General features: G+C 38.5%; 1 protein-coding gene across 1 annotated transcript in view; it reads left to right on the top strand.

Annotated features, from left to right (window-relative positions):
- The first annotated feature begins 907 nt into the window (after positions 1–907).
- Positions 908–24,680, top strand: part of UNC13C (unc-13 homolog C) — a 397,169-nt gene continuing 373,396 nt past the window's right edge. Inside the window, exons 1-2 of the mRNA XM_074966314.1 lie at positions 908–1,610; positions 15,304–18,527. Of these exons, the coding sequence (XP_074822415.1) occupies positions 15,569–18,527 (2,959 nt within the window). The 5' untranslated portion in view covers positions 908–1,610; positions 15,304–15,568. The remainder of the gene's footprint in view (positions 1,611–15,303; positions 18,528–24,680) is intronic.

Raw genomic sequence — 24,680 nt, 5'->3', positions numbered from 1 at the left:
CACACACACACACACAAAACCCCATTGTTTTCTGAAAATCTCATTGTTTAGTAATGATAATACTATGATTGCAGAAAGTAAAATTTACTACTCATAAAGCTTAAATAAATTTTAATTATATATTGGTCATTCTTTAAGAAATATGTAACCAGGTCATTTAGTTGTAAGTGCTTCAGGTATTACCAGCAATTAGAAAGTTCATATATGTGAACAAGTTTATATGAAATGTACCAGTATGAAAATCTAGGTTTCTTTTAGCATTTAAGTGCTATAGATTTTGCAGTTAGTAAGAACTATAGGTAAGGTGACAGTAAAAGGAGTTTATGTGCATATACTACATACTTATATGTAGCTCTGTAAAATCTTTAATGTATATAACAGATGTGTGATTTTTTTGGTCTCAAATGTGTTTGTATATAAGATTTTACTGAATGTGTCGGTATACTTGTGAAGTGTAAAACTGCACTGGATGTGTATACACTGAACATGTTTTGTGATCCTTGTGTATATATAAAATCTCTCTCACGCACGTGCACACACACACACACACACACACACACACACACACACACACACACACGTAAATCAATTGACATTTTAAAGTACACACACCTAATTTTGTTCTGAATGTTTGTTAATATACAGTCAATCAATTCTGATTGCCCAGTCGCCAGTAAACAAAACTTGAGTTCCTCTGTCTATTAACTGATAACATACGAAACGTTCAAGTATGCAAATACTGTGCACAATGGGGCGTTTATCATTATCTGGGAGTGCTATTAAATAAATACAGAATGATCATTATTAAATCATTCTTCAGTTTCATTACCAGCAACAACCACCTGCTAATGAAAGCCCTGCTGGAAGAAATGTGTATACAATCATTACTCCAAGTCACGTTAGACTGATAAATGAAAGGTTAGATGAGACATGGCCCTAGCAACCAGATTTCTTCTCCAAGCAAGAGGCAGCATCTTACAGTGTTATCAGTGTTATGGACAGTGATGCACCTGCTAGCTTTCAGGGAGCATCACAAGTGTTGTTTCTGTGAGCGAGGACTCTCACTAAGCCTATTTTACTCAATCTGTGAAGCAGAGGAGCTGCCTTCCACACAGGAGGGCTGTGGCTATTGCAGTGAATACTGCATTCAGAAGCAGTGGCAGGAGAAAACAGCAATGGGTGAAGTTACCGGCACATAAAACACCAGGATGCTTACTATTCTCAATTGTTGATGATGTATTTGAACAGGAATAGGGAAACTGACTCCCATTTTGCTGAAATAGAATTGAGATGCAGAGGGAAATAACAGCTAAGAAGAGCAAAATCAGTATTATGCTAATAGCTAAGTTGTCATAGAAAAAAATACATTTAATGCTGTCTAGGGAACACGATGGAATTTAAAAGAACAGATTCCATTGCAGACTAACAGCATGCCTGATTGCACTTGACTTGAATCACTGTGAAGCAGCTTCATGTTGTGTTGTACCGTTTTATGGCTGAATGAAGAATTGGAGAATAGGAATGGGGTTATGTAAAGTATTTCTGCATAAAAGGAAAATATTATAGAGCTATTATGTATTTTTTTTATTTTTAAGAAGAATTTAATCCAGGTATGTACTCTTTCTACTATAGCACCCAGTAAGCAGATATTTTATGTATTTCCTTTGTTTCTCCTCCTCATTTTCATTCTCAGTGTACCTCCCACTGTTCTAGCTAATGTAATGCATTGATTGGTAATGGCTTTTTTTTCTAATGCTAAAATGTTGGTGATGCTATCAAAGCTTGTAGACTTTGAGTCAACACTTTATTAAAATGCTTTCACTTGCAATGTTATGATGGTGCTAAGTTCACGCGGTAAGATCAGTGAAATACCTTTGACAGAAAATAGATGTGCAGGAGGCGCCCCAGTTCTTTAACTCTGATTTAATTTTAAACAGAGTTAGAGCATTTTAAAGACAATGTTGACAAACAATTTAAAAAACAAAATGGAATGACTGAGAGATCTGAATCAATAGCCAAGATGTGGTATGTTTTGATTGTATTGTTCAATACTTTTTCTAGTTCATGATAGGATTAGCAATAAATCGAGCTTTACAGATGCTTATGCATTTCTGGGTCTTGATTAATCTTTCAAGATGAACACCCTGCAGCTTTGCTCTGAAGGGACAGCTTTGCTTAGAATGTAAGCTTGATTCTCTTTCACAACTATGCTCATATGTATAAGAATGCTATCTTCTTCCCCCAAACCCCATAGCCTAACAAAGAGTAACCATTTCATATCCTTGCAGATGTCACTGCAGATTCAGTAAGAAGGCATCTTTAAACAATAATATGGTATAGTATTTACCACCTTCAATTTCCAGAGATTAGCACTTACTTAGTGTTTTTACTGTAAAAGGGTGCCTGTTTTTTATTTTGTATAAGGGAAGAGAAAGTTATTTGAAGCTCAGCTAGATGCTAAAGTGTTCATTGACCCTTCCTTCTACTTTCTTTGAAGTATTTAGACTGAGCTCCCATGTTACTTTTGGGTGAACAATAATTTTTTTCCCACTGATGAAACTGAATATATTATTTGGAGTTCAGACCAAATGCAAATCCATGTGTCTTTAAAATGAGGGGACTAATACTTGCTTTTGATGGGCATGTCTGGTAAAATATATCTGAAACACAAGCATTTAAGCCTCATAGAACAGTAATGTCCATTTGCTTTTTCAGCCCTGACATCTTTCAAAACATTCAGTCGGCTGCTTAATTTGCCTCCTGGCAATTTTTAAAGTAACATTTCTTCATAACACTTTGTGATACAAAGGGTTAATGTCAGTTTCAGATTCTTAATAATGACATTACCTCTTAGATTTCAGTAGTTCTTGTGCCTCGAAAGCTTTTTTTGGCAAACAGTATTTGACTGTGTGGTAATGTGTAAAACCCCTATCCTAATTATAAAGTTTAACCATAATTCAGAATGAATGATAAATATGAATGGCAGATGTTTGTATTCTGAATTTTGCTGTCAGTGCTGATATAAACTAAATATAGTCACCCTTTTTAGTATGTTATGCCTTTTATTTACTAAATGGTACAGTATCGGAGTAATAGAAGTTAAGAATACTGATAAATATGAAAGTTCTAAAATTAATTCTGATTCTTGCAATGTAAACAGTCCATATACAAGTAAATATGTCTAGAAAAAAATGCCGCTCTGTCTAAAAGTTGTAAGGAACGTGTATTATAGTTAGCCTAGATAAAATGTGCAACCTCTTCATACTGCTTGTTTTACACTGAAAACATGTCATGAAAACCGATGTCGTTAACCTTCACTTGCAGAGATTTCATATTGACGCAAACCTGAGTTTAAAAAAAACCTTGCACAGCAAACCATTTAATTTTCCATTTTCTTTTTGCTCATAGCTGGAGGTATATGTACCCATGTATGTGTTTTCTTCTTGACTATGTCTCTGATCCTGCAGTTAAGTCATAATGCCTGGCTGATATCATTGGGGTCTTGCTGTGAAAATGCTGTGACATCACATATGTAATGCTGGGACTTTTGGAGCAGAAGCAAGGAGAAGGGAATGACTGCGACTTTAAAACATCATTTATAATTAACAAAAGTGTCAATGAACTCTGAATATTGCAAGGAACTTGGTTGATTTAAGTGAAATATATTTTAAATTTGTTCTTAAAAGTTTGTATTTATAAAGTAGTCCTGGATATAAGGCTATGATGTACTTTACTTTGCCTCTTGCGAGCACTATGGCAAACTGGATATTTTTGAACTATAACAAATCTCTCTGAAGCATAAAAATTCTTTGGCACCTAATCACATTTTTTAAAGGCTCTATCATATTCCCCACAGAATTCATTAAAGGTGGGGTTCTGAAGTAACATGCTTATTTTTGGATAGAAAATTAAAGTAAATGTGTATAAGGCTATTGATTGGTTTAACTCTCCAGTAAATGGAATCAAAAGCAAGTTTACTGTAATTTCAAAATAAATACTGTAGGTATTTTGTGAATTATTACAGGAATGTGGGGAAAATGTTTTTGTTTTTAATTTTGGAGCTGTGATAAAGCTGGCTTCCTCACTGGTCTGGGGAATTATCAGCTACAACATATTAGTGTTTAGCTCTTGGTTCTGGGCTCCATTTGTTGTCCAAATAACTACAGACTCAGAAAAGGAAAACAAATACATCCAGCTGGGGCTTCCTGCCCAGACACAACTCCCCGGTCCTGCCACTTGGAGTCTTCCTCCCTCAGGGACCACTGCAGGAGACTCTCCCTTCCTGCAGCTTCCCTCTGCAGTCTTCCCTTGACCAAACCACTTGCTGGCTCTTATAATCACATACTCCCTTTCCAGCTGGGTCTGATAATTGAGCAGGGCTGAGTGGCCCCAGAACTCTGGCTTGTAAAGTGGAAAACCACCCTGTTATAAGGGCCAAATCCTGATGTGTGCTTAACACCTCCAATTCTCATTGACATCTAGGAGAGTTGCAGATGCTTAGCAAGGCTCAGATTTGGCTTCTAGAGTATGTGTATGTATGTATGCAGAACACATGATGCTGTGTTGTAACATAACTGTTCTCTCGGCATGAGTTAGAGTGTGATCATGGGATTTTCTCAAGGGGCAATGCTCCAAGTGAATGTTATAGGCCAACTTAATTAACAGCCATAATACCAACCCCACAGCATCTTGTATTCTATATGTTCCACACGTTTAACAGAACTACTATTTTAGAAGTGTTTACGGAATATTTAACATATATGGACTATTTTTGTGTCGCTCCACCTGTAAACAGGTTCCCTTAGTCTGTTTCACAGTCACGGGATAAAAGGGGGAGAGTGGGAATATAACAAATATATCTTAAAACCTCTACAAATTACCTAAAATGAATTTTTTCATAGGATATCCAATCTTAGATCTGTCGCTGGTCCAGGTCTGAATATTGCCTGTCCTGAGGCTTAGGCCAAGTTAATTCTGAAGTTGAAATAGTGTATTTAGGGGAAAAGAATTGGGATTATTGGTTGTTGTGTAATGTGAAAAAATAGCTGCTATTTAAACCTGCTCAAGGGTTTGGAGTGTTGGAATAATTCTCAGAGATATGGTTTGTGGTCAGAATGGAAGTAAGGCAGTGAAAAGTCCATGATAAATGAAATATTTTTAGATGTGCTTTCAGTTTATTACATAGCTTTCCTCTCTAAATATGGGGTACATGCAATTTAATGTCAATTTATTACTTACGTATTATGGGCCTGGTACTGAAGTCCTTATGTGAGAGAACTCCTACAGAAGACAATGGGAGTTTGCCAAAATAAGAATTGTCAAGATTCGGCCATAAATATGATGATGTGTTGATAGTCTGTTCATTTGATCAATAAGAATACAAATAAATGTGTATTCTTTTATTGTAACATTGCACAAAACAATGAAGAATTTTATACACTCACAATTTAGTCTATACATTAAAAATCCACTACCTACAGCAAAGTGGTAAACTTTAATTTGAATTATACTAAGTTATTACGCATAGTTATTAATATAGCTTATAATGATTTTTTCTTTAAGTAGAAACTTTCTTTTCTCTAAATATTTCTAATGCGTGGGACTTTACATAGGAATAGTCTTTTTTTAAAAAGATCCATGCTAATTCTTACTAGCTTTTGATAAGACGTGAATGTTATCTAACATAGGTGTATGTATAATAATGCATAATAATAAAAGACCAAACATACTTTACGGCTGATATTAGTTTTTCTGTCACCATTGTGCATGGTGATTGTTTGATTTTTTTCCCCCTGCTGTTTAGGTTTATGTTAGGAATAACTGAAATGTGATGAGGCCCAGTCAGACACAAATAGGAATTTTTTAAGCTAGTTTAATACAGTAATATGGTCAATCACCACATAACACTGAAGCTATATGCCAACCAACTCCTGTTCGTTTAAAAATCTTGTGTACATTTACAATATTCGGATGGAGTATATTAAGCCGCTTAGTAATGAGTAAGGCAAAATGGATATTATTAAAATTAGAAACCTACTATAAGGTATCTTACACATAAAGAAGAAATTTAAATATAGTTCCATCATACCCTTAAGGCATGTATTCTGATCTGTAGCTTTAGTTAAGATCACTGCTCCAGTGCCCTGAGGACTAACTATGATTTTTCTAGTTTTTCCATGTTGGACAATTATTTCTGTGGAGAAAAATACAGGAGATATGCCTGCATCCTTAACAATTTAGTCTTGGTTATTCATCCACATTTGTGGACTGCTTACTACAATCATAATTAGGGGGGTTGCATAACTTGTGTTCATTGACAAATACATATACTATAGTGAAGTAGCACAAAAAAGTAGGAAAAATAGAGTAGTGCTGCACAACTGAAAAGAGTATTGCAAAAGAAAATGTTCATAAAACTCAGATGTTATCTTTACAGCAACCTATCATGAAAATATACCAGCCCTCCAAACCGAAAATGAAATTTTATTCCCAGTTCCAAATAATTACTCACCCCAGATTGCTGGGAAATTATAATTATAGAAGGCCTCTCTGTAGATAGTTTGAAAAATATATTACTATATACTGTTAAGTAGTTCAAATGAAACAGCTATTGTCTCTCAGAACCACTTGATGTAGTCACTAATCCACAGTGTTCAGTGATATATTATATGGCCAAATTCTGATCGAAGCCACACTGATGTAAATAAAGTTAAAGTCAATGGAGTTACGTCAGTACTTTAGTCACTCCACTTTATTATCCGTTATTGGGTTACTTTAGTGTAACTGAGTTCAAAATCTAGCCCATAGCTTATAAAGTATATAAATGCCAAGTTGCTAAGTGTCTTGCAATATAGCTCTGCTGTGTGCTCTGTCAATTAGTTTGCATAACCTACTTGAAAAGCATACAGTCAAATAGATGGTACAGCATACGTTAGGTGACAGTCATCTGATTCTTTTCCTTCTTTGATCTAATCTGTCTTTTAGTTAAGTAGGTCAGCCATTTTGACACTTATCTGTTTTGCTTATTCTGCCACCTATCATCAAACTTTAGAACATTAGCAGAGAGACCGTCTCTTTAAAACACACAGGATGCAAACCATGAAGGGCTTTATAGGTTAAAAATAAGCAGCTTGAATTGAATGAGTTGGAAGCGAGTTCATGCAGGGGTGCACAGATGTGCTGGTAATATGCTGCATATGAGAAGGACTGCTGAATAAGTGGACAGCCCCATTCTGCATTATGGCTGAAGTTTCCATGTGATCTTTATGGATAGTGGCCACAGCTTCCTAGGCAAATGCAGATGGGGAAAAGGCACTCATGGCTGCTACTGCTATATGAGCATAAAGAAAAGTAAGCACCTCTAGTTGGCAAATGTTAGTAATAAAAGGATAGTATGCTCCTTCAGTTGAAGATTCAGATGTGTCTAGCATCATTTCTGTTCCATCCCTACTGAGCTGCAACCTGCCAGCTCTCATTCAAGCCCCATTCTTGTCTTGATACTGAGGGCAAGTTTACACTGTTGTGCAGTGTAAGAACAGTAAAAAGCAGCAGCAAAGTATTTCGTCAAATCAAATTCATTTGAATGAGGCCTTGTACACAGAGGGTTTTGTTAATTAAATTATACCAGTGTAGTGAAACTAGCAAAACCAGCTAGTATGGAAACAGTTATACCAAAGTATCTTTTGCTGGTTCCCCTGACCAGCATACGATAGACTAATAAAAGCATATTTTACTGTCATAACTGTCTACACTAGGAGTTTTACCAGCCTAGCTATATTAGTTTAAAAAAATCACACCCCAATGGACATAGCTAGGCTAGTAAAACTGAGTTATAGACCAGACTTTAGTTGATGGAGGCAGTGTACTCCAGTGGCAGTCACTCCCCTCTCTGTGCTTTAGTGGCCACAGCTTATAGATTCCAAGGCCAGAACGGGCTATCTAGTCTGGCCACCCAGACAATCCAGGCCATAGAACTTCCCCACAATAATTCCTAGAGCAGATCTCTGACTCTGTTTTGGTATCTTGATTTAAAAATTCTCAGCGATGGAGAATCCACCATGACCCTTGGGAAATTGGGCCAATGGTTAAGGACACTCAATGTTACACTGAAGTGTCCATTATTTAATATTTGCTCCCCGTATAGATAGTAATCAAGTCACCCCTTAACCTTCTCTTTGTTAAAATTACAGTCTATATATTAAGCTGTGTGGATTGGGTGTGATTCTATCCTAGCCCCACACAGGGCTGCTGGGAAGTATAGTGAATCTATCTGTGAAGTGCTCTGAGCGTCTCAAATGGAAGGTGTTTATGTAAGTGCAAAATAATAAAGATTTAGGGTTTCATCATGCCTTAGGGCACAGTCTTGTGTTGGCAGTGGTCCAGAGCTGCATTGCTTTGGGGAACACTATGGGCATTCTGCCTCTCCTATAGCTTCCTGGTGTCTGTAGCCCACAAACAGCTACCTCTCGTTTTAAGGCGGGGAGGGGGGAGGAATGACTGTCTGGCAGATTGAAAGGGGGAGCAGCGCCATGGATCTGCCTATTCCATGCCCCTCAGTCCTTTGGGAGCAATGTGCTTCCCCAAGTTGGCCATTGCATGGACTCTAGATGGAGGAAGGTGCTTCTCATTCCCTTTATTTTCACTGCAGGCTCAAGAAATGGACAGCAATGATCTACCCCTTAGTTTTAAATATCTAAATGGACTGTGCATTTTTATAGCTATAGGAAACTAAGTTTGACAAAAAGCATAATTGCAAAAACTTCAAGTTCCCCTGGTCTCAATTTTGTAACAAGGGGAAGTTAAATATCAAACCACTTTTTGGTTTTATGAGAAGCTGACATGTAAACCTATAACTACAAAAGACTGCATAGGTACTTTGAGCCATAACTATTATAGGTCTGATCCTGCTTCCACTGAAATTAATGAGAGTTTTGTCATTGTACTATATACATATAAAAATAGCATCTTAATACAAACTTTTATAGGCAGATAATGTGAAGCTGGTAGCAATGTGTTAGCACAGTAGCTGCCTGTAAGGATATGAGCTGATGTAGTTTGAAAATAATAGGATTCAGAATGTCATGAAATAGTGAAGGAATTAAAACAGTTAAGCCTTGGAAAACCAAGACATTTGCCTGCTATACCAGGCCCTTCTGGTGGAACATTCTCAGCTTGGCAATACTTTGCCAGTGATACAACCATATTCTAGTCTAGTGACATATACAAGCTACCTATTCACCAATAAGTGCAGTGTTAGTATAACACTAGGGCCACATTCAGCCCTGGGTTACTCTAACTGGGGCAGTGGGAGAGGCTGCATAGGATTCTCCTGTTTTGGTTCCCTCCCCTTCACTTCTTCAGAGGAGAATGTAACAGATTTTTCCCCTCCCCTCTCCTTGGCCATCCCAAACTTCCCAGCACAAAACCCAATACTTGGGCTGTGCATTTGACTTAAAATAGTTAAAGCCAACTAATATTTATTTGGATCCAATTTCATACCATGGTGAGATGTATAACTTAGTGTCTTGTAAACCATCTTTTTATTTTATTTTACACCAACTTGGCGTGATGTTTCAATGGAAGACTTAAATCTGGACAGACAGATCAGTGAATGAGAACTCTGATCACTGAGAAAACTCATTTATTCCTATATCCTTCCCCCAAAGTGTGCTGCCCTACCTACATCCTTCTGACTGAACCTAGCAATAGCTTACTGATTAAAAAATAAGAGGTATGAACTCGATCTCTGCAAAAAAAAAAAAAAAAAAATGAAATGGATCAGACCCAAAGAAACCATCACCATTCTATGTGGATAAACATGATTTAAACAAAAGCAGTGCTTGATACTGGAACAATAACCTGTAATAGGTGACCAGATGTCCTGATTTTATAGGGACAGTCCCGACATTTGGGGCTTTTTCTTATATAGGCTCCTATTACCTCCCACCCCCGTCCTGATTTTTCACACTTGCTGTCTGGTCACCCTAACCTGTAAGTATATGATAAATGCTGCTGAGATCCAAAGAAACTAATGTGAGAGAACCTACATCAGCTCCAATTAGCAAATCTCTGTACATCTAACAATGTAGCTTTTAAATTGCTTGGGTGTTTTCTACAACCTGACGTGAAATAAATCAACTTGAGCTAGATGAGTTTGCAATTCTGTATAAACAAAGTTCTCAAGGATCTTTGATAAAAAGCATAAATTAAGCATTGGATGGAAGTTAGACATATTGTTGGCTGTCAAGGAAGGAGTTACTAAAGCTTGTTTTAAAATGGATGATAATATTCCAGATTCCAATGATAGATTCATTATTCCTTGAAGTTTTGTAGCCTGAGCTGGTAAACGTGCCCTTAGTAGCCAAATAGGAATTGGATATAATGCATATGTTGGTGTTAACCCTATATTCCAACATAGATCTCTGACACTCACATCTGATTAAAGATCGTTGGTTAAAGGAGAAGATTAAAAACGCCATGAGTGGAGTATGCAGAGGAGTCAGTCAGTTCACAATCAGCTCTGAGGGCTTGTTCATAAAATGATTATAAACGTCCACTGAAGAAGCTAAGAGGTTATTAATTGATCTCCCTACCTTTACAAACATGTCTGTTAAGAAGGGCTTCAGGATGATTCCTTCCTCTGGTAGTGACATGTGAGAATTAGACTGCCTTTGCTTTAAGGAGAATTTTGTGATATTCCAGCTGTTGCCATTTGCACTCCTCGAGAAGTGCACGCATTCTCATTGAGCATCCTGTAGCTTCCAAGGATTGCCCACTTTTAATACCCTTGGTTCAGAGCCTAGGAGAATAAAAAGTCAACATAGCTACACTCATTTACACTAATTGAAAATCTGGCCCATATTTTAGAAAGATGCCATCTTGTGTAAAATAACATGCAGCTGCCACTGAGGAGGAAGATGAGTGTTGTTGATTCCTAATCTATCTACACTTGGGCCAAATCCTGACATGGCTGTAGCTGGGAGAGGAAACAAGGCTGCTATGCATCTTCTGCTCCAGGACTGCTGCCAGCCAGAGTTCTGTTAGCCAGGCCTGGGCACCATGCAGGGGAGTTTGCTGCTTCAGCGTATACTACTAGCTAGTGTGTTCATGACTGCAACACAAGCAGTAGCTGGTTGGACAGTAGATGGGGCATATTCCCTAACTAGAAAACCAAGCCCTAAGGTGCATGGACTGCATTGTGCTCTCTGCAGTGCCCTGCTGCTTGCACAGAACGATGAGATTCCCTAGACTCCTCTTCTCCTCTCCCCTTGCACACAGTCATGGGGCAGGTGGTAACCATTCATATGCACTGTATGTGTACAAGCTTTCTTACCTTCTTTTGTGCCAAAGGATTTTTTTAGTTTCAGAAAGATTTAGAAATTGAAATGAAATGATCTCAAACTGTCAATTTAAAAATGCATGCATTCAGAGGCTAATAACACACTGTGTGTTGATGATATTAGAAAATACAGGAATGGGTGCCCCAGGAACAAACAAGTCAAAAATCCAGAGGTGTTCTATCCTTTCCATTCTAACTATCCCCCCGTCTCTGTCAGTAGCTAATGCTGAAACCTTCAGATGAAGGCAAGAGGGACAAAGAAAAGTGCACCCGATTGTGTACAATACAATTTAGAGAAAATGTCTTCCTAACCCCAGCTGGTGATCAGCTTCAGCCCTGAAGTCTGAGGATTGATTGTCCTAGTAGCTAATTTTTACCCTAACAGCATGTGCTATTTTTGTTCATATAGGGGTCTTACTCCTTTTTTAAGTATGGTATTGTGCAGTGTGTTTCAGAGGTGAGTGATACCTGTATACAAAGAGTACTTCTTTATAACAGTTTAAAATGTATTGACTCCTATTCTTGTATTATGGAATAGAAGCTCTTATATACCACTGAATATTTTATACTTCTATCATATTTCCTCTTGCTCTTCTCCCTTTTAGACCAAATGGCTCTCATTTGTAGCCCCTGTGGCACCACACTAGTAAATCAAATGGCATCTTTGGCCCCACACTTGCAGCCCTTTTCTGAACCTAGTCTAATTCTTCTGTGTGTGTATTTGAGACAGGCTGACTTAAACGTAAGACAATAGTTTGGATAAGACTGTTCCATCAATTTTCATGGTGATGATCTGACATTTTCCATATGACTCTTTAGGCTGGCTGTACTAAGAATGAGATAAAATCAGACAGCTTAAAATCTTAGGCTTGTGGGTACATCCTGTCCTCTGCTGCACTAGGGTAGGCAGGAGTGAGGGACGGAAGATGATACAGAAAGACTCTTCTGCTGAGCAGAGGCAGAGAGGATACTTCCATAGGGCACAGGAGAATCCAGATACAGCACTACCTGCACACTACGCTCTAAAGATCTGAGAGCTAGGAGGATTGTCTAGTCTTCCAACCAGCCAAGTGTGCATGCCACAGTCAGAGAAGCTGTGAAGTACTTCCCCAGCATGTGATCCTAGTCTGCCCGATAGAATCCTTCCCTGGCCTAGAGAAAGAACTAAACAGCATTTCTGTTCCCTCTTACTGCACTAGCCAGGGGAGGGTTTGGTCCTTAATCACTTTTTTGATTGCTGCTGCACATTAAACAGATGACTTAATTAAACTGTCCAGAGTATTCAGAGGGAATGCAGACAGGACCAAAAATTATTTCATCTCATTTTCAAGAATCAATTCAGGGCTAACCCAACCCAAGTTTGTGTATAAATATTGCTTATTCTTTTATCTACAAAATAGACTCCAAGACTACAAGGTGTTACTAATGTGAGTAGTCCTATTGGCTTCAATGACCCTACTCGGGTAAGTTCGCCTTGCCAAATCAGGCATATAAATAATAGAACTATAAACGGTGAAATGTAACAGTTCTATGTGTTTTCAGTATTTTTACCCATTAAAGCCCAACAAGAGTAATAGCAACATTTTTTAAAGTCCCATAGCAATTCCCAGTCCACCAATTGGAAAAGGATGAAAATTCTCCCCTGAATCCTCTTTGATGGCCCTTCTGGAAGTATTTCTACTTCCTCTGCAAACAAAAATGTCTCTACATTATTTTTCCTCTGCAATTTTATGTATCTCACAAAACTGGCAATCAGTGTCCCTAAGGTATATGAATGGATTTCAGTTTACCACCTATAAATTACTGGCTATAAACTAAGAAATAATGACTTCTTTAAAAATAAAATTGAATCCTTGGCTAAGTACAGGTCTACCTCCTATTGGTCTGCTTCTCCAAACACATACACCTGGGTAACTTTATTCACAGGAATATTTCCACTAACTTCAGCTGAACATATTTAAACCCACTTGTAAGTGTTTTGGGGAAAGAAGCCCAATATTTGTAAAATCAAAAACTTGGTGGATATAGCAAGAGTTCTGTGTAATTCTTCTTTTAGACACATTTTGATGATGAAGTTGGCGACGGGGGTGGGGGTGGGGGGAGATTTCTAACTACCATCAGACTACTCAAAAGCTGGCAACAGCCAAAAGTGCTCACCATCAATGCAATGTATCCAGTTTGCCAACTTTACCTTAATTGTCTGTTAATTGCCATTGTAGTATTACTCATTAGACAATTAGAATAGTTTTAACAGTGTACACCAAATGGAGCCCTGCAGTAAGCAGTTACAGCCCACATTGATGTCAATGAATTTTACCCATTTATACCAGGTATGTTTAGCCTAGTGTCTTCTGAAGCTTCTGATCCAAGGAAAGAATATCTTCCCTTAAAAACTCCTGTTTGAATGTAAACCACATTTTGACGGGGCAGATTCTGGATAGTCCTTACATGGCTGTACAGTGGTATTGGAGAGGGATAAAGGGCTTTCACCCTTATTCCTCCTTGTGTGACTTATTTATGGGCCAAGCAGAATTGTGCCCCTGCTGTCCAGGGAGCTCCAGAGCTTTCCCATTCCTATTGGACCCTCGACACCCCACAGTGGGTGGGGAGACGACAATGACAGGGCTTTGACACTACTGTGCACTGATCCAGTGAAGCTGAGTAAGCTGCATCTTCCAGAGGGCTATGGCAGTGGGTACACTGCCTCTGCAAACATAGAATGCTCTTGGAACTCCTATTTCCCCAAGGAAGAATATCCGTCATTGCTCCCTAGGGAGCAGTGTAATGCCACATTGCCCTGTATTAAGGTTTGTGCCTAAATGGCACAGTCTAGCCCTTTGCCTTATGGAAAGTATAGGCAACAACTGTGCAAATGACACTTGCTCAACATTTCTTACTTGAACTTACTGATTAAAGAGTTCTCTAACCAAGCCAGTCTAATCAAAGCGAAGAGGCTATTTGCAGTGGTATTACTCCATTCTTCTCCAATGGAGGTTCTCCTGATCAGGCAACTATGCAATTTGATGAGTAAAGTGAATTCAGTCTTCTAAGGTAAACACTGAGCCCCTTAAAGAAATATTTTTGACACATAGGGATGACAAGTTAACTTAAAAAACCTAAAATAAAATTCAATAAATACAAGCATTTTGTTGTTGGTAATTGCATTTAGGTCCTGATCCAGCTCCCAAGGAAGCTAATTGAAAGGTTCCATTGACTTCAATAGGAGTTGGATCAGGCATTTAAAAAGCCAAAATATTGAGACATTAAACATATATATATATTAATACGTGATACAAATTGTAATGCATGACATATCTCAGTGTTTCTCAATGACCAGTTCATGGACCGGTGTCGGCCCTGAGATCTCCCTGAAAAAGTTTAGGAAGGCAGCAAGCCGGTCCCTGATATCAAAAAGGTTGAGAAACACTGAAATCTGGTTTGAATGGGCATTTATTCTAAAACTGAAAGTTTGAAATAGTTTCTTTTAATTGATCTACAATTCAACATTCTGATGTATATTCTACACTTTGTAGAATATTTATATCGGCACATTGGTCCCTCTAAGCGTCTTACTGTATTTCTGAAAATGAAAACTAATGAGATTAACTGATTTCATACCAATGGAATGCTACGGATGAAGCATTTAAAGTATTGCAATATTCTCACTTTTCCAATGAGAAATATAGCAGTGAAGATATCGTTTAATAATCTTGAACCTACTATTTAATAATTGTCATTAAAAATCTGTAGATCCACACAGCAAGAATGCTGTTTAATATGGCATTGCTGGCACTACAATTAAATATATTAAGTTTGATTGTATTTTAAAATGGACATGGTCCAGCTGGTTTCTCTTGCTGCCAAATGTCACATGGATTTCAAAAAATGTTTAGTGTTGCCATGTAATGGATTAAGTGATAAATTCTGTTTTGAAAGCCATAGTAACACTATTCCCTCCTTTTTAGACACTGCCAGAAGCCATGGGGAACAGAACAGGATTTTACAGCACATTCAGGCTTCCTTCAGGATTTGGTTTCTGATGAACACAAGTGCTTTTTCCTGTCAAATGATACAAAAACATTGGTAGTTTACATGTTGAGCACATCCTGCCTGTCTACAGTCGCAGCTGATAAAATGTACACTCACTAATGATTCTGTTGGAGATACAAATATTTTTCTGGATCCTAAATTGCAGTTTTTGTAGGGAAAGGTTAATATAAATTGCTCTCCATGGTTTCTGCCCTTTTAAAGAGCCTGATCTCATCTTACATATATAAGATTTACAAAGGAATGTTTACAAAGAAATTGGGAAATAGTACAAAAAAGAAAGAGAGTTGTCAGAGCAAAAAGGAACAAGACTTAACCCAGGTCGGACAGACAAAGAATCCAAAGTTTTCAAATACTTTGAAAAGCACCGTTAAAAAGATTGCAAAGTGTTCATCTGCTCGCAACTTGTCAACTGAAGAAGAGGAAGGTAATAAAGAATTTTCACTTTCTCCAACATTCAGTTACAGAGTTGCTATTGCCAATGGACTACAAAAGAGTATTTTTGTAACAAACAATAATAATGAGGAATTATTTCAAGATATCTCTTCAAATGATAGTTCATATTCTGAGTCATTAAGTGAAGTAAAGGGTAGCAGCAGGAAAAAGGAGTATTTATCACATACAATGCCTGTGAGACGCAACAGAAAGAGTTTGAGCAGCCTTGCCCCATCAGATGGGAGCTCTGATGGTGAACGTACTTTGCATACCCTAAAGCTAGGAGCTTTACGAAAACTAAGGAAATGGAAAAAGAGCCAAGAGTGTGTCTCATCGGACTCAGAGCTGAGCACATGGAAGAAAACATGGGGCCTAAGAAGCAAGTCATTAGACAGAACTGGTCGTCACCAGAAATCCAATGCCCTTGAACCAGGCTTTAGTTCAACTGGGTGTATTAGTCAAACACATGATGTTATGGAAATGATCTTTAAAGAACTTCAGGGAATCAGTCAAATTGAAACAGAACTTTCTGAATTAAGAGGACATGTAAATGCTCTGAAACAATCCATTGATGAAATCTCTAGTAGCGTAGAAGTTGTACAAAGTGAAATTGAACAGTTGCGAACTGGATTTGTACAGTCCCGAAGGGAAACTCGAGACATTCACGACTACATTAAACAAATAGGCCACCCAGGAAACAAAGCAAGTCTTAGGTTTTTAAATGTGCCTGAAGACAGGTTTGAAAATATAGAAAATGTGGTTTACAGAATTTTAATAGACAGAATGGGGTTCTCAGAGGCACAAAACATGATTAAAATTGAATTGGCCCATAGATTAGGGCAACAAAGAGACTGTCCCAATGCAAAGCCTAGACCCATACTTGTATACTTTGAAACAGCACAACAGAGAGATTTAATTTTAAAAAAATCTTATAAACTTAAAGGAACCAGCATTGGAATTTCTACAGATATCCTCTCCCATGACATGAGGGAGAGAAAAGAGAGAGGACTGCCTTCCTCTCAGACATATGAAAGTATGGATATGAAACCAGAGCCCAAAACTAAAAAACATGACTGGGTATCACCTGATGACAGTGATAAAGAGCCGGAATCGGATATAAATAGGAATAGTTATGCAAAGATATCAAAATCAGCATTTCAGATAAAAGCGAGCACTACAAAGGGAAGTGTGGAGTCTCCAAATACCAGAATCCCTAGTAGGACTGTTGGTGGCAGCACCTTTCCAAATAAAACAAATTATGGTGAACAGTCACCAGAATTTGACAATGTGGATCAGCAATCAAAGACCTACTATTCAGATATGCCACCTGTATGGCATTCACAGAATGATTTTACAACTCCCAAACTTAGCCGTTCGGAGTCAGATTTTTCAAAATTGTGTCAGTCTTACTCTGAGGATTTTTCTGAGAATCAATATTTTAGTAGAACGAATGGCAGCTCACTATTGTCTTCCTCAGATCGAGAGCTTTGGCAGAGAAGGCAAGATGAAACGTGCAACTGGTATGGTAGCTCTCAAGATCAGACTTTTAACCAAGATATGCAGCTTTATCCAGAGCAAAATGAAGCTGAAAACACTGAAACAGTTGACAGTGGTGTAAGCAATGGAGTAATGTGTGTATCTGGAGACAGAAGCCATTATAGTGATTCTCAATTCACCTTACATGATGATCTGTCACCATGGAAAGACTGGAATCAGTTGGATCAAGGCACAGACTTGGGCCTAGATTCATCCACACAAGAAGCTTTTGCTTATGATATGAGCAGCCCTTCAGACCAACAGATAGATTTTGGAAAGTGCCAAAGTTCTGACCTCCAGGATGATGCTGAAAGCTATGACTTTACCCTTGGTGGTAATTCCCCATCATGTCCCGGCCTTGACAGTGAAACACAAAGTCAGTGGATCAGCCAATATGATGATTATCAGGAAACAAATTCTAATTCCCTTTATCAAAATCAAAACAGATTGCCCATGATGTATAGAAGCCAAAGTGAACTACCAAGTGATGAATCGGAGGAAGCACCTCCTAAATCATGGCATAGTCGACTAAGTATAGACCTTTCTGACAAGACATTCAGCTTTCCTAAATTTGGATCTACACTTCAGCGTGCTAAATCAGCCCTAGAAGTGGTCTGGAACAAAAGCACACAAAGTTTAAGTGGATATGATGATAGTGGGTCATCTTTTATGGGGAGATTTAGGACTTTATCCCAGTCTACTGCTAATGAATCAAGCACAACCCTCGATTCTGATGTTTATACAGAGCCTTGTTATTACAAAGCTGAGGATGAGGAAGATTTAAGTGAGCCAGGTGGTGAGAATGAAACAGATTACGTAGAAGTAATGGAACAAGTTCTTGCTAAACTAGAAAATAGAACTAACACCAATGAAACTGATCAACAGGTACAGGAGTATGAACTTGAACAGTTTTCATATGAAACTCCATACGCAACACTACAAGAAGATGAATATGACCAGCAGTTTGACAAACTGACCATCGAAGATGGGTTGGAACCTGCAGAAGATATAGCTGCTGAAACAGAAGTCAGGGGAGATGAAAATCAAAATATCCCAGTGATGCCTATTGAAATTACAAAGAAAAAGAGACTACGCCCATCATTTAAAGACGCTGCTTTAAAAGCCTACAAGAAGCAAATGAGTGAGTTGGAAGAGAAGATCCTTGCTGGAGGTACTGATTAAATATTGTCTAGTAAACAAACTTTGCTGTCATAATTAAAGATTACCCTTATTTTCTATATAGGGCCTAATCCTTCTCCCATTGAATTCAATGACAGAATGCCCATTGACTTCAGGAGGAACAGTTATTAGACTCTTTAATAAAATTGATATTTTCAGTCGGGGTGAAATCCTGGCCCTACTGAAGTCAACGGGAGTTTTGCAGACTTCAGTGTATTCTTAGACTATATTCTGGAAGAATGAGTTGAGTACGTTTTTGTTAGCTTTAATATGCCACATAGATGATTTAAAAACAATTTAAATTTTGTATTGTAAATGAATAGTGGATGAAAAATCAGCATTGTTTCATTAGGTTAAACTCTCAGTTAAATTGACTATATAGTCTGGTTTTAATTAATACATTTTCACACAACTTTATAAGTGGAATAACTAGGAACAACCCAAAGTGTTCTAATATAACAGTATTTTTCCAGCCACCTTTCATAGAGATGATTGGTTTTATGCTCATCTTGATGAACATGTAGGTTAGATCTCTGAGCAACATAACTTTCTATGCTACCTTAATTAGTATATAAATCATTGGTCTGAATTCTGTCCTTAGTTAAATTAATACAAGCCCTTTGAAGTTAGTCCTGAGATAATAATTAAAAGGGGGAAAAGGTATATGTGATATCTTCAGTGTAAATGAAAAATATGGGGCTTGTATCATGCTTATGTCAGAGATTGCACACACAGACACAATATGGTCCACTACCTTTATTTTCCTTATTAATGGCTCCATACTCAAATATCCTTTCAATGGGTATATGATTATAATTACTGTAGTAATCCACAGAAGAGAGTCCATTCTTAATATTTCATATTTTGAATCTATTCATGTACTTGGACATTCGCAATTAATTAGGACTACATAATTACTATGACTAGCAGATGGTAATTGTCACCTTAACTGAATCTTTGCTCAGTTGCTAATAGTTGCTATGAAAAAATATAATCTGATACTTTCACTTGAAAGATGACGAATTGTGCCTTCAGCTAAAGAAATTTATTTTGTAGTAATTAGTGCCTCAGAAGCTTTGAATGTTATGAAGTTCTTTTGTACTTAGAAAACTATTTTTATAATAAATGTGCAGTCAAATTGAAAATATGTTGCATAGCCAAATAAGTACCATTCAACTAGACTTCATGTTGGATTTAAATGATAACACTTCTCATAGGTTGGCATTTTTCAGACATTTCTTCAATACTATGCTAGAAACCAGATACTGTATTTATGGAAAATGGGTCAGCAGTTTGACATATATTTTCGTTTCTCTCCAGGCTCATTACTACCAACCAAAACTTAAAGACAGTAAAAGTAGTTAGTCAGGATGCTTAGACAATATTATAGAATAGGGACAGGAAAAAGGTTAGAAAAGCAATTGTTAAGGAAGCTACATATAGAGAATATAATAGAGTGAAACCCATATTAAAGACCACTGCTAGTAGGCAGAGCCCAGGTCTTAGAATATAGTCCCAAACAAATGAGAAGTTAGATGTGTGTTTTATCTCCTATGATCAGCTTTCTGAAATGCAGAAAAAGTGATCCCTCGCTCACTCCTGCGAGTGAAAGGATGTCCACTGAAGGCATTTAAATAGAATAAATCTACTGAAGGCTTCCTCTTAATCAGAAATCTGGTATTTCTATTGTAAATTCTTGAACCATTACTGACGGTATGTTAAAATCTCACAGAGATGGAATTTTTGTTCTGTGTACCTGGCTATTCGCCAAGGGACCAGTGTGTGGGGATGGGGGCACCGAATCCTATTCCCTGGATAGAGGACTCTGGGGCACAGAGCACTCACATAGTTATGGCATATGAGGCCCTGGGCTGTAGTTTTGGCCAGGTCTATTCCATGCACCACGAGGAAGGTGCATGGGAACCAGAAGATCTGTGTAGTTGGCAGACCAGCTGGTGACATTGAGGCTACTCCCCTGGCCTGTCCACGACCCCTGTGAGCACAGAGTGAGCCCTCCCAGAGATTGGCTCTGCATCATGATGTCTGTTGTTCAGTAATGTCTGAACGGTTCCACTGTTTTGTCCTTTCACCACACACAAAGGGAGGACATGGATTGCACCCATAATTAGTCATTGTTAGTGGTTAGGATGTAGGAATTCTCAATTCCTGCCCTTTATTGCACCGGGCCATATTTTCTAACAAAACCTAACTGCCCATTGTGCTTGGTTTTAATGGTTGATGTAATATTTTATGTTAAATGGGCTGCTTCACTTGGATCTACGTGCTTACAATATACCCTGGATTTACATGTTTCTAGAATACCCAGTAGTATTGCAGGAGCCCTGATTTTAAACTTGCAATATATATGTAACAGTTGGGACCTTTTTATTTGCAAACTTATTTTAAAATTTCCTTCCCTGTGTTTTCTATTTGCTGAGTGACATACTGTACTGTTTCAGCCAAATCTCTTTCTTTCATTATTTTTCAATGAGCAGGAAGATGGTGGTACAGTAAGATTTCATTCCCAGATAAGGGAAAGGCATTATTAGAGCACTTTGTATCTGTATCTGAAGAAGGATGTCTTTTTAATACCATTTTCCCAAAGAAAGAAAACATTAAACTCCATTTTGTGTTTAAATTACATGGAAGTTTTGAAGTATTTTAAAATAAGTATAGGAAACAAAGAAGCATATTAAGCTTTATAGCGCCTTGCCAGTCTGCCAATTTTCAAACCACTTTTGTTTTTTAGAGGCTGACGCTTGCCTGGCCAAAGAGCATTAAAATTCAATTAGCTAATTAAGCAGGATAGTTTGGGGCATTACATTTATATTTGCAGTAACCAGTCATATTTTTTTAAAGAAACGTGAATAATTTAGGGCTGCATTACTTCTGCGAATAGCTTGTTGATTATTTTCCCCTGTAACTGTGATTTATATCAGCTTGTGATTTCTTATTAATGGATAAAAGAGTGTTGGTCTCAGTTCAGCTGTTTGAAAGAATCCTTACTATATCACCAGTGCATAAAGCGCACCATTTAAAGATTCTCTCAATCTCTTCTTAATGGCCATACGGATTGATGGATGGCATGCTGCTCAGCCAGAGATACTACTAGACAATATAATAGTATCATTACTCCAAATTACTCCAAACAGCAAAGCTCAGATAAATAGGTACATTCTGTTGTTTTACTCCAGTAACTCATGAGTTAAAGGTCACCAGGGACCTTTGGATATAAATAAGAATTCCTCTATAGTGTTCCCATTTGATGGTCTCATTGTCTCTTTATAGCAAGAGAGATAACATATACAGTGGGCTCACTGCAGATTATTATTTATTTCCACAAGTTCCTGTTGACCTGCTGAAGTGAGAGTAATCAGATGTATGTATGAGAGGGAAAGTGAATAACACACAGATAATCATAAGATTTAAAAGTTTTATAAGCTCATTTTAGGATGTTTTGTACCACAAACTACAGCACTGTTTGTGAAACCATCCAAACTCTAGATGTGTATGCTGTGTAAGAATAGATGGGTACCAAGAGCAGTATCAGGAAAATAATGCCTAATAGTCTACTTCAGACAATATTGCATAATCAAGAATTATTTTAGCTCTTTGATTTACTGCTATTTCCTTTCTCCTAACCTGTTAATATTTGTAATAATCTTTTCAGATTTGGGGGGCCTATACTGTTTCCTCTCCCCAGGCTCCCTTTCTGCTCCTAACTACATGTTCCCTAACTATTCCCCTTTTCCTTCCTCTCTTCTGTTTTCTGAAGCTCTCTCAGAGAGGGGCTCTCTGGCCAGTACCAGCCCTCTCCCCTCTGGAGCTAACACTTTGGGGATCAGATCCCAGAGATCCAACAAATGCAAATCTGGTAGAGGCAGCTTCTGGTGCAGGGGCCATTTGAGGGGTGGAACATGAAGGATCAGCGCAGCAAAGTTCCACTAAGTCAGAAAGGCAACATAACCACTGTGTTTCTACTGCACAAAAGGGGAAGACTGGGTGTGGGGGGAACCACATCAAAGATGAGAGTGGGCTGGGCCTGGTCAGGCCAGGGGATCTGCTATTGTGTGGGTCCTCCAATTCGGCACTGGAGAAGAAGTGTGTGTGAGTTCATTGGGCTGGAATCACCTCCGCCAAGAAGCTAAGAATGTGCTCCACAGGCGTGAGGAAGGATTCCTGTCCCTGTGATGCATCTGCTTAGTGCCAGGCCCATCTACTCAGACTGGGAACTAGGCTCTGGGTTTGGCTAGTCAAATTTATGTAATGATTTTTTCCACTTATTAGGGGCTTAGTCAGTCAGACCCTTCCTACGTAAGGAACTAGAGGATTTATGGGAACTGTACCATGATCTCTGAAGCCCTGTAAGGCTGGGTGGAGTGGCTTTTCTGCTCTGTTGGGTTTCTGGTGCTGCTGTGAGGAGAGGTGAAAAGTAGGTTCCATTAAAAGGCAAATGTTTCCATACAATTACCTCATGCTGGCATGAGATAACACAGTAATTCTCCCTACACTTACAATAGGACAGCTGTTCTCAAACTATGGGTCGGGACCCCAAAGTGGGTCATGACCCCCTTGTAATGGGGTCACCAGGTCTTGCATTAGACTTGCTGGGGCCCAGGGCCAAGCCTGAGCCCCAGGGCCGAAGGCCAAGCCTGAACCTCAGGTCTGAAGCCAAAGCTCAAGCCCCACTGCCTGGGGCCAAAGCCCAAGGGCTTCAGCCCTGGGTGATGGGGCTCAGGTTTTGGCTTTGGCCCCTATGCCTGGGGTGGTGGGGCTTGGGTGGGCTCAGGCTTCAATCCCCCCCCGGGGTCATGTGTGTCATTTTTGTTATCAGAAGGCGGTTGCAGTGCAATGAAGTTTGAGAACCCCTGCCAAATACTCTAGTATCTGAGATACCACAGTGCAGTAACAGTGAGGAAATACTAATGCTTTTTAATAGTGAGTGGCTGTGGATTGTGCCGTTTTGCATGTCTTTTGCTAACCTGAGAGATAGAAGCCATTATTTCCTTGCCTGAGATGCCGGCTCTCCCAGGGACGCTGGAGGCTAACTCCTGTTCATACTACACTAACAAACCCTATTGAGAATAGTTTCATTTGTCTTTTTTAATGACTCAGCCATCCCCAGGATCAAAAATTCAACTGGCATCCATCTGGGAATTTCATGTCTGGAAATATAGAGCCTCAGGGCTGGCATTGCCACCTTTACTTTATGCAAGAATGTTGCTGCTAAAAAATAAAACACAGCACTTCTGTTTAACTTAATTCTACCTAGCCCTCGGCTTGCATCATAAAATTATCACAGTTATGCTTAAGGAATCCCAAGTTTTCTGGCTGACATTTCTGTGGCTTTAAAATGATATAAGTTTTGACCTGCCATGGATGGCTTTGGGGTGAAATTCACTCCTGGGCAGAGGGCCAGCGCAAGTACTATGCACCACTTAGGGTCTGTTTTGAAGGCTTAAGGGGAACTAAAGCTGTGCATAGATCTTGAGCTGGCCCTGACACTGGGGTGAGGTTCACTCATAATGATGTAATGACATTTGTTTTTTAAAAAATCCTCTTTGAGATGCTTTTTCTGCACAGAGCCTAATGGCAATTTTCATCTCTCCAATCTCAGGAAGACTCTCAGTAAAAAAAATCCACTGTTACTAACTGAATAGGTTGTATGCTGTCTTTGTGTTATTCTGAAAGAATAGCCTGGACAGAGGAAAGACTTTAGAAAACAGAAGTTGTTAATGATACTGAGCAAGAAAATTTTATCTGTCGTGCCTCAAAATCTGAAAGTAAAATGTTCACTGGAACAAGGTTTTACTTGTATTGTACCATATACCTAATGGATTTTGGCCTGGAGTGATGGAAGACATGGTGACAGTCTGATATTATCCTTTGGTATCCTGAACAAACCCTATGGAATTAAGATTGTCTATACTTAAGTTTGGTCCTTTAACTATGCTGGCATAGGTAAAGTGATAATCACAGATACGCCAACACATGCACCAAGTGTGGAAACAGTTATACTGATATAACTTTTGGGAATCCAAATAAACTATACCAGCATAAAACACCTTTATAATGATGTAGTATTGTGTAGACAAAGTTATATCTGCAAATAAATCACACCCCCTACCCAACATGATTATACTGG

The sequence above is a fragment of the Natator depressus genome, chromosome 10 (assembly GCF_965152275.1).
Source record: "Natator depressus isolate rNatDep1 chromosome 10, rNatDep2.hap1, whole genome shotgun sequence".
NCBI lineage: Eukaryota > Metazoa > Chordata > Testudines > Cheloniidae > Natator > Natator depressus.
This window is presented reverse-complemented; position numbering and strand designations above follow the sequence as displayed.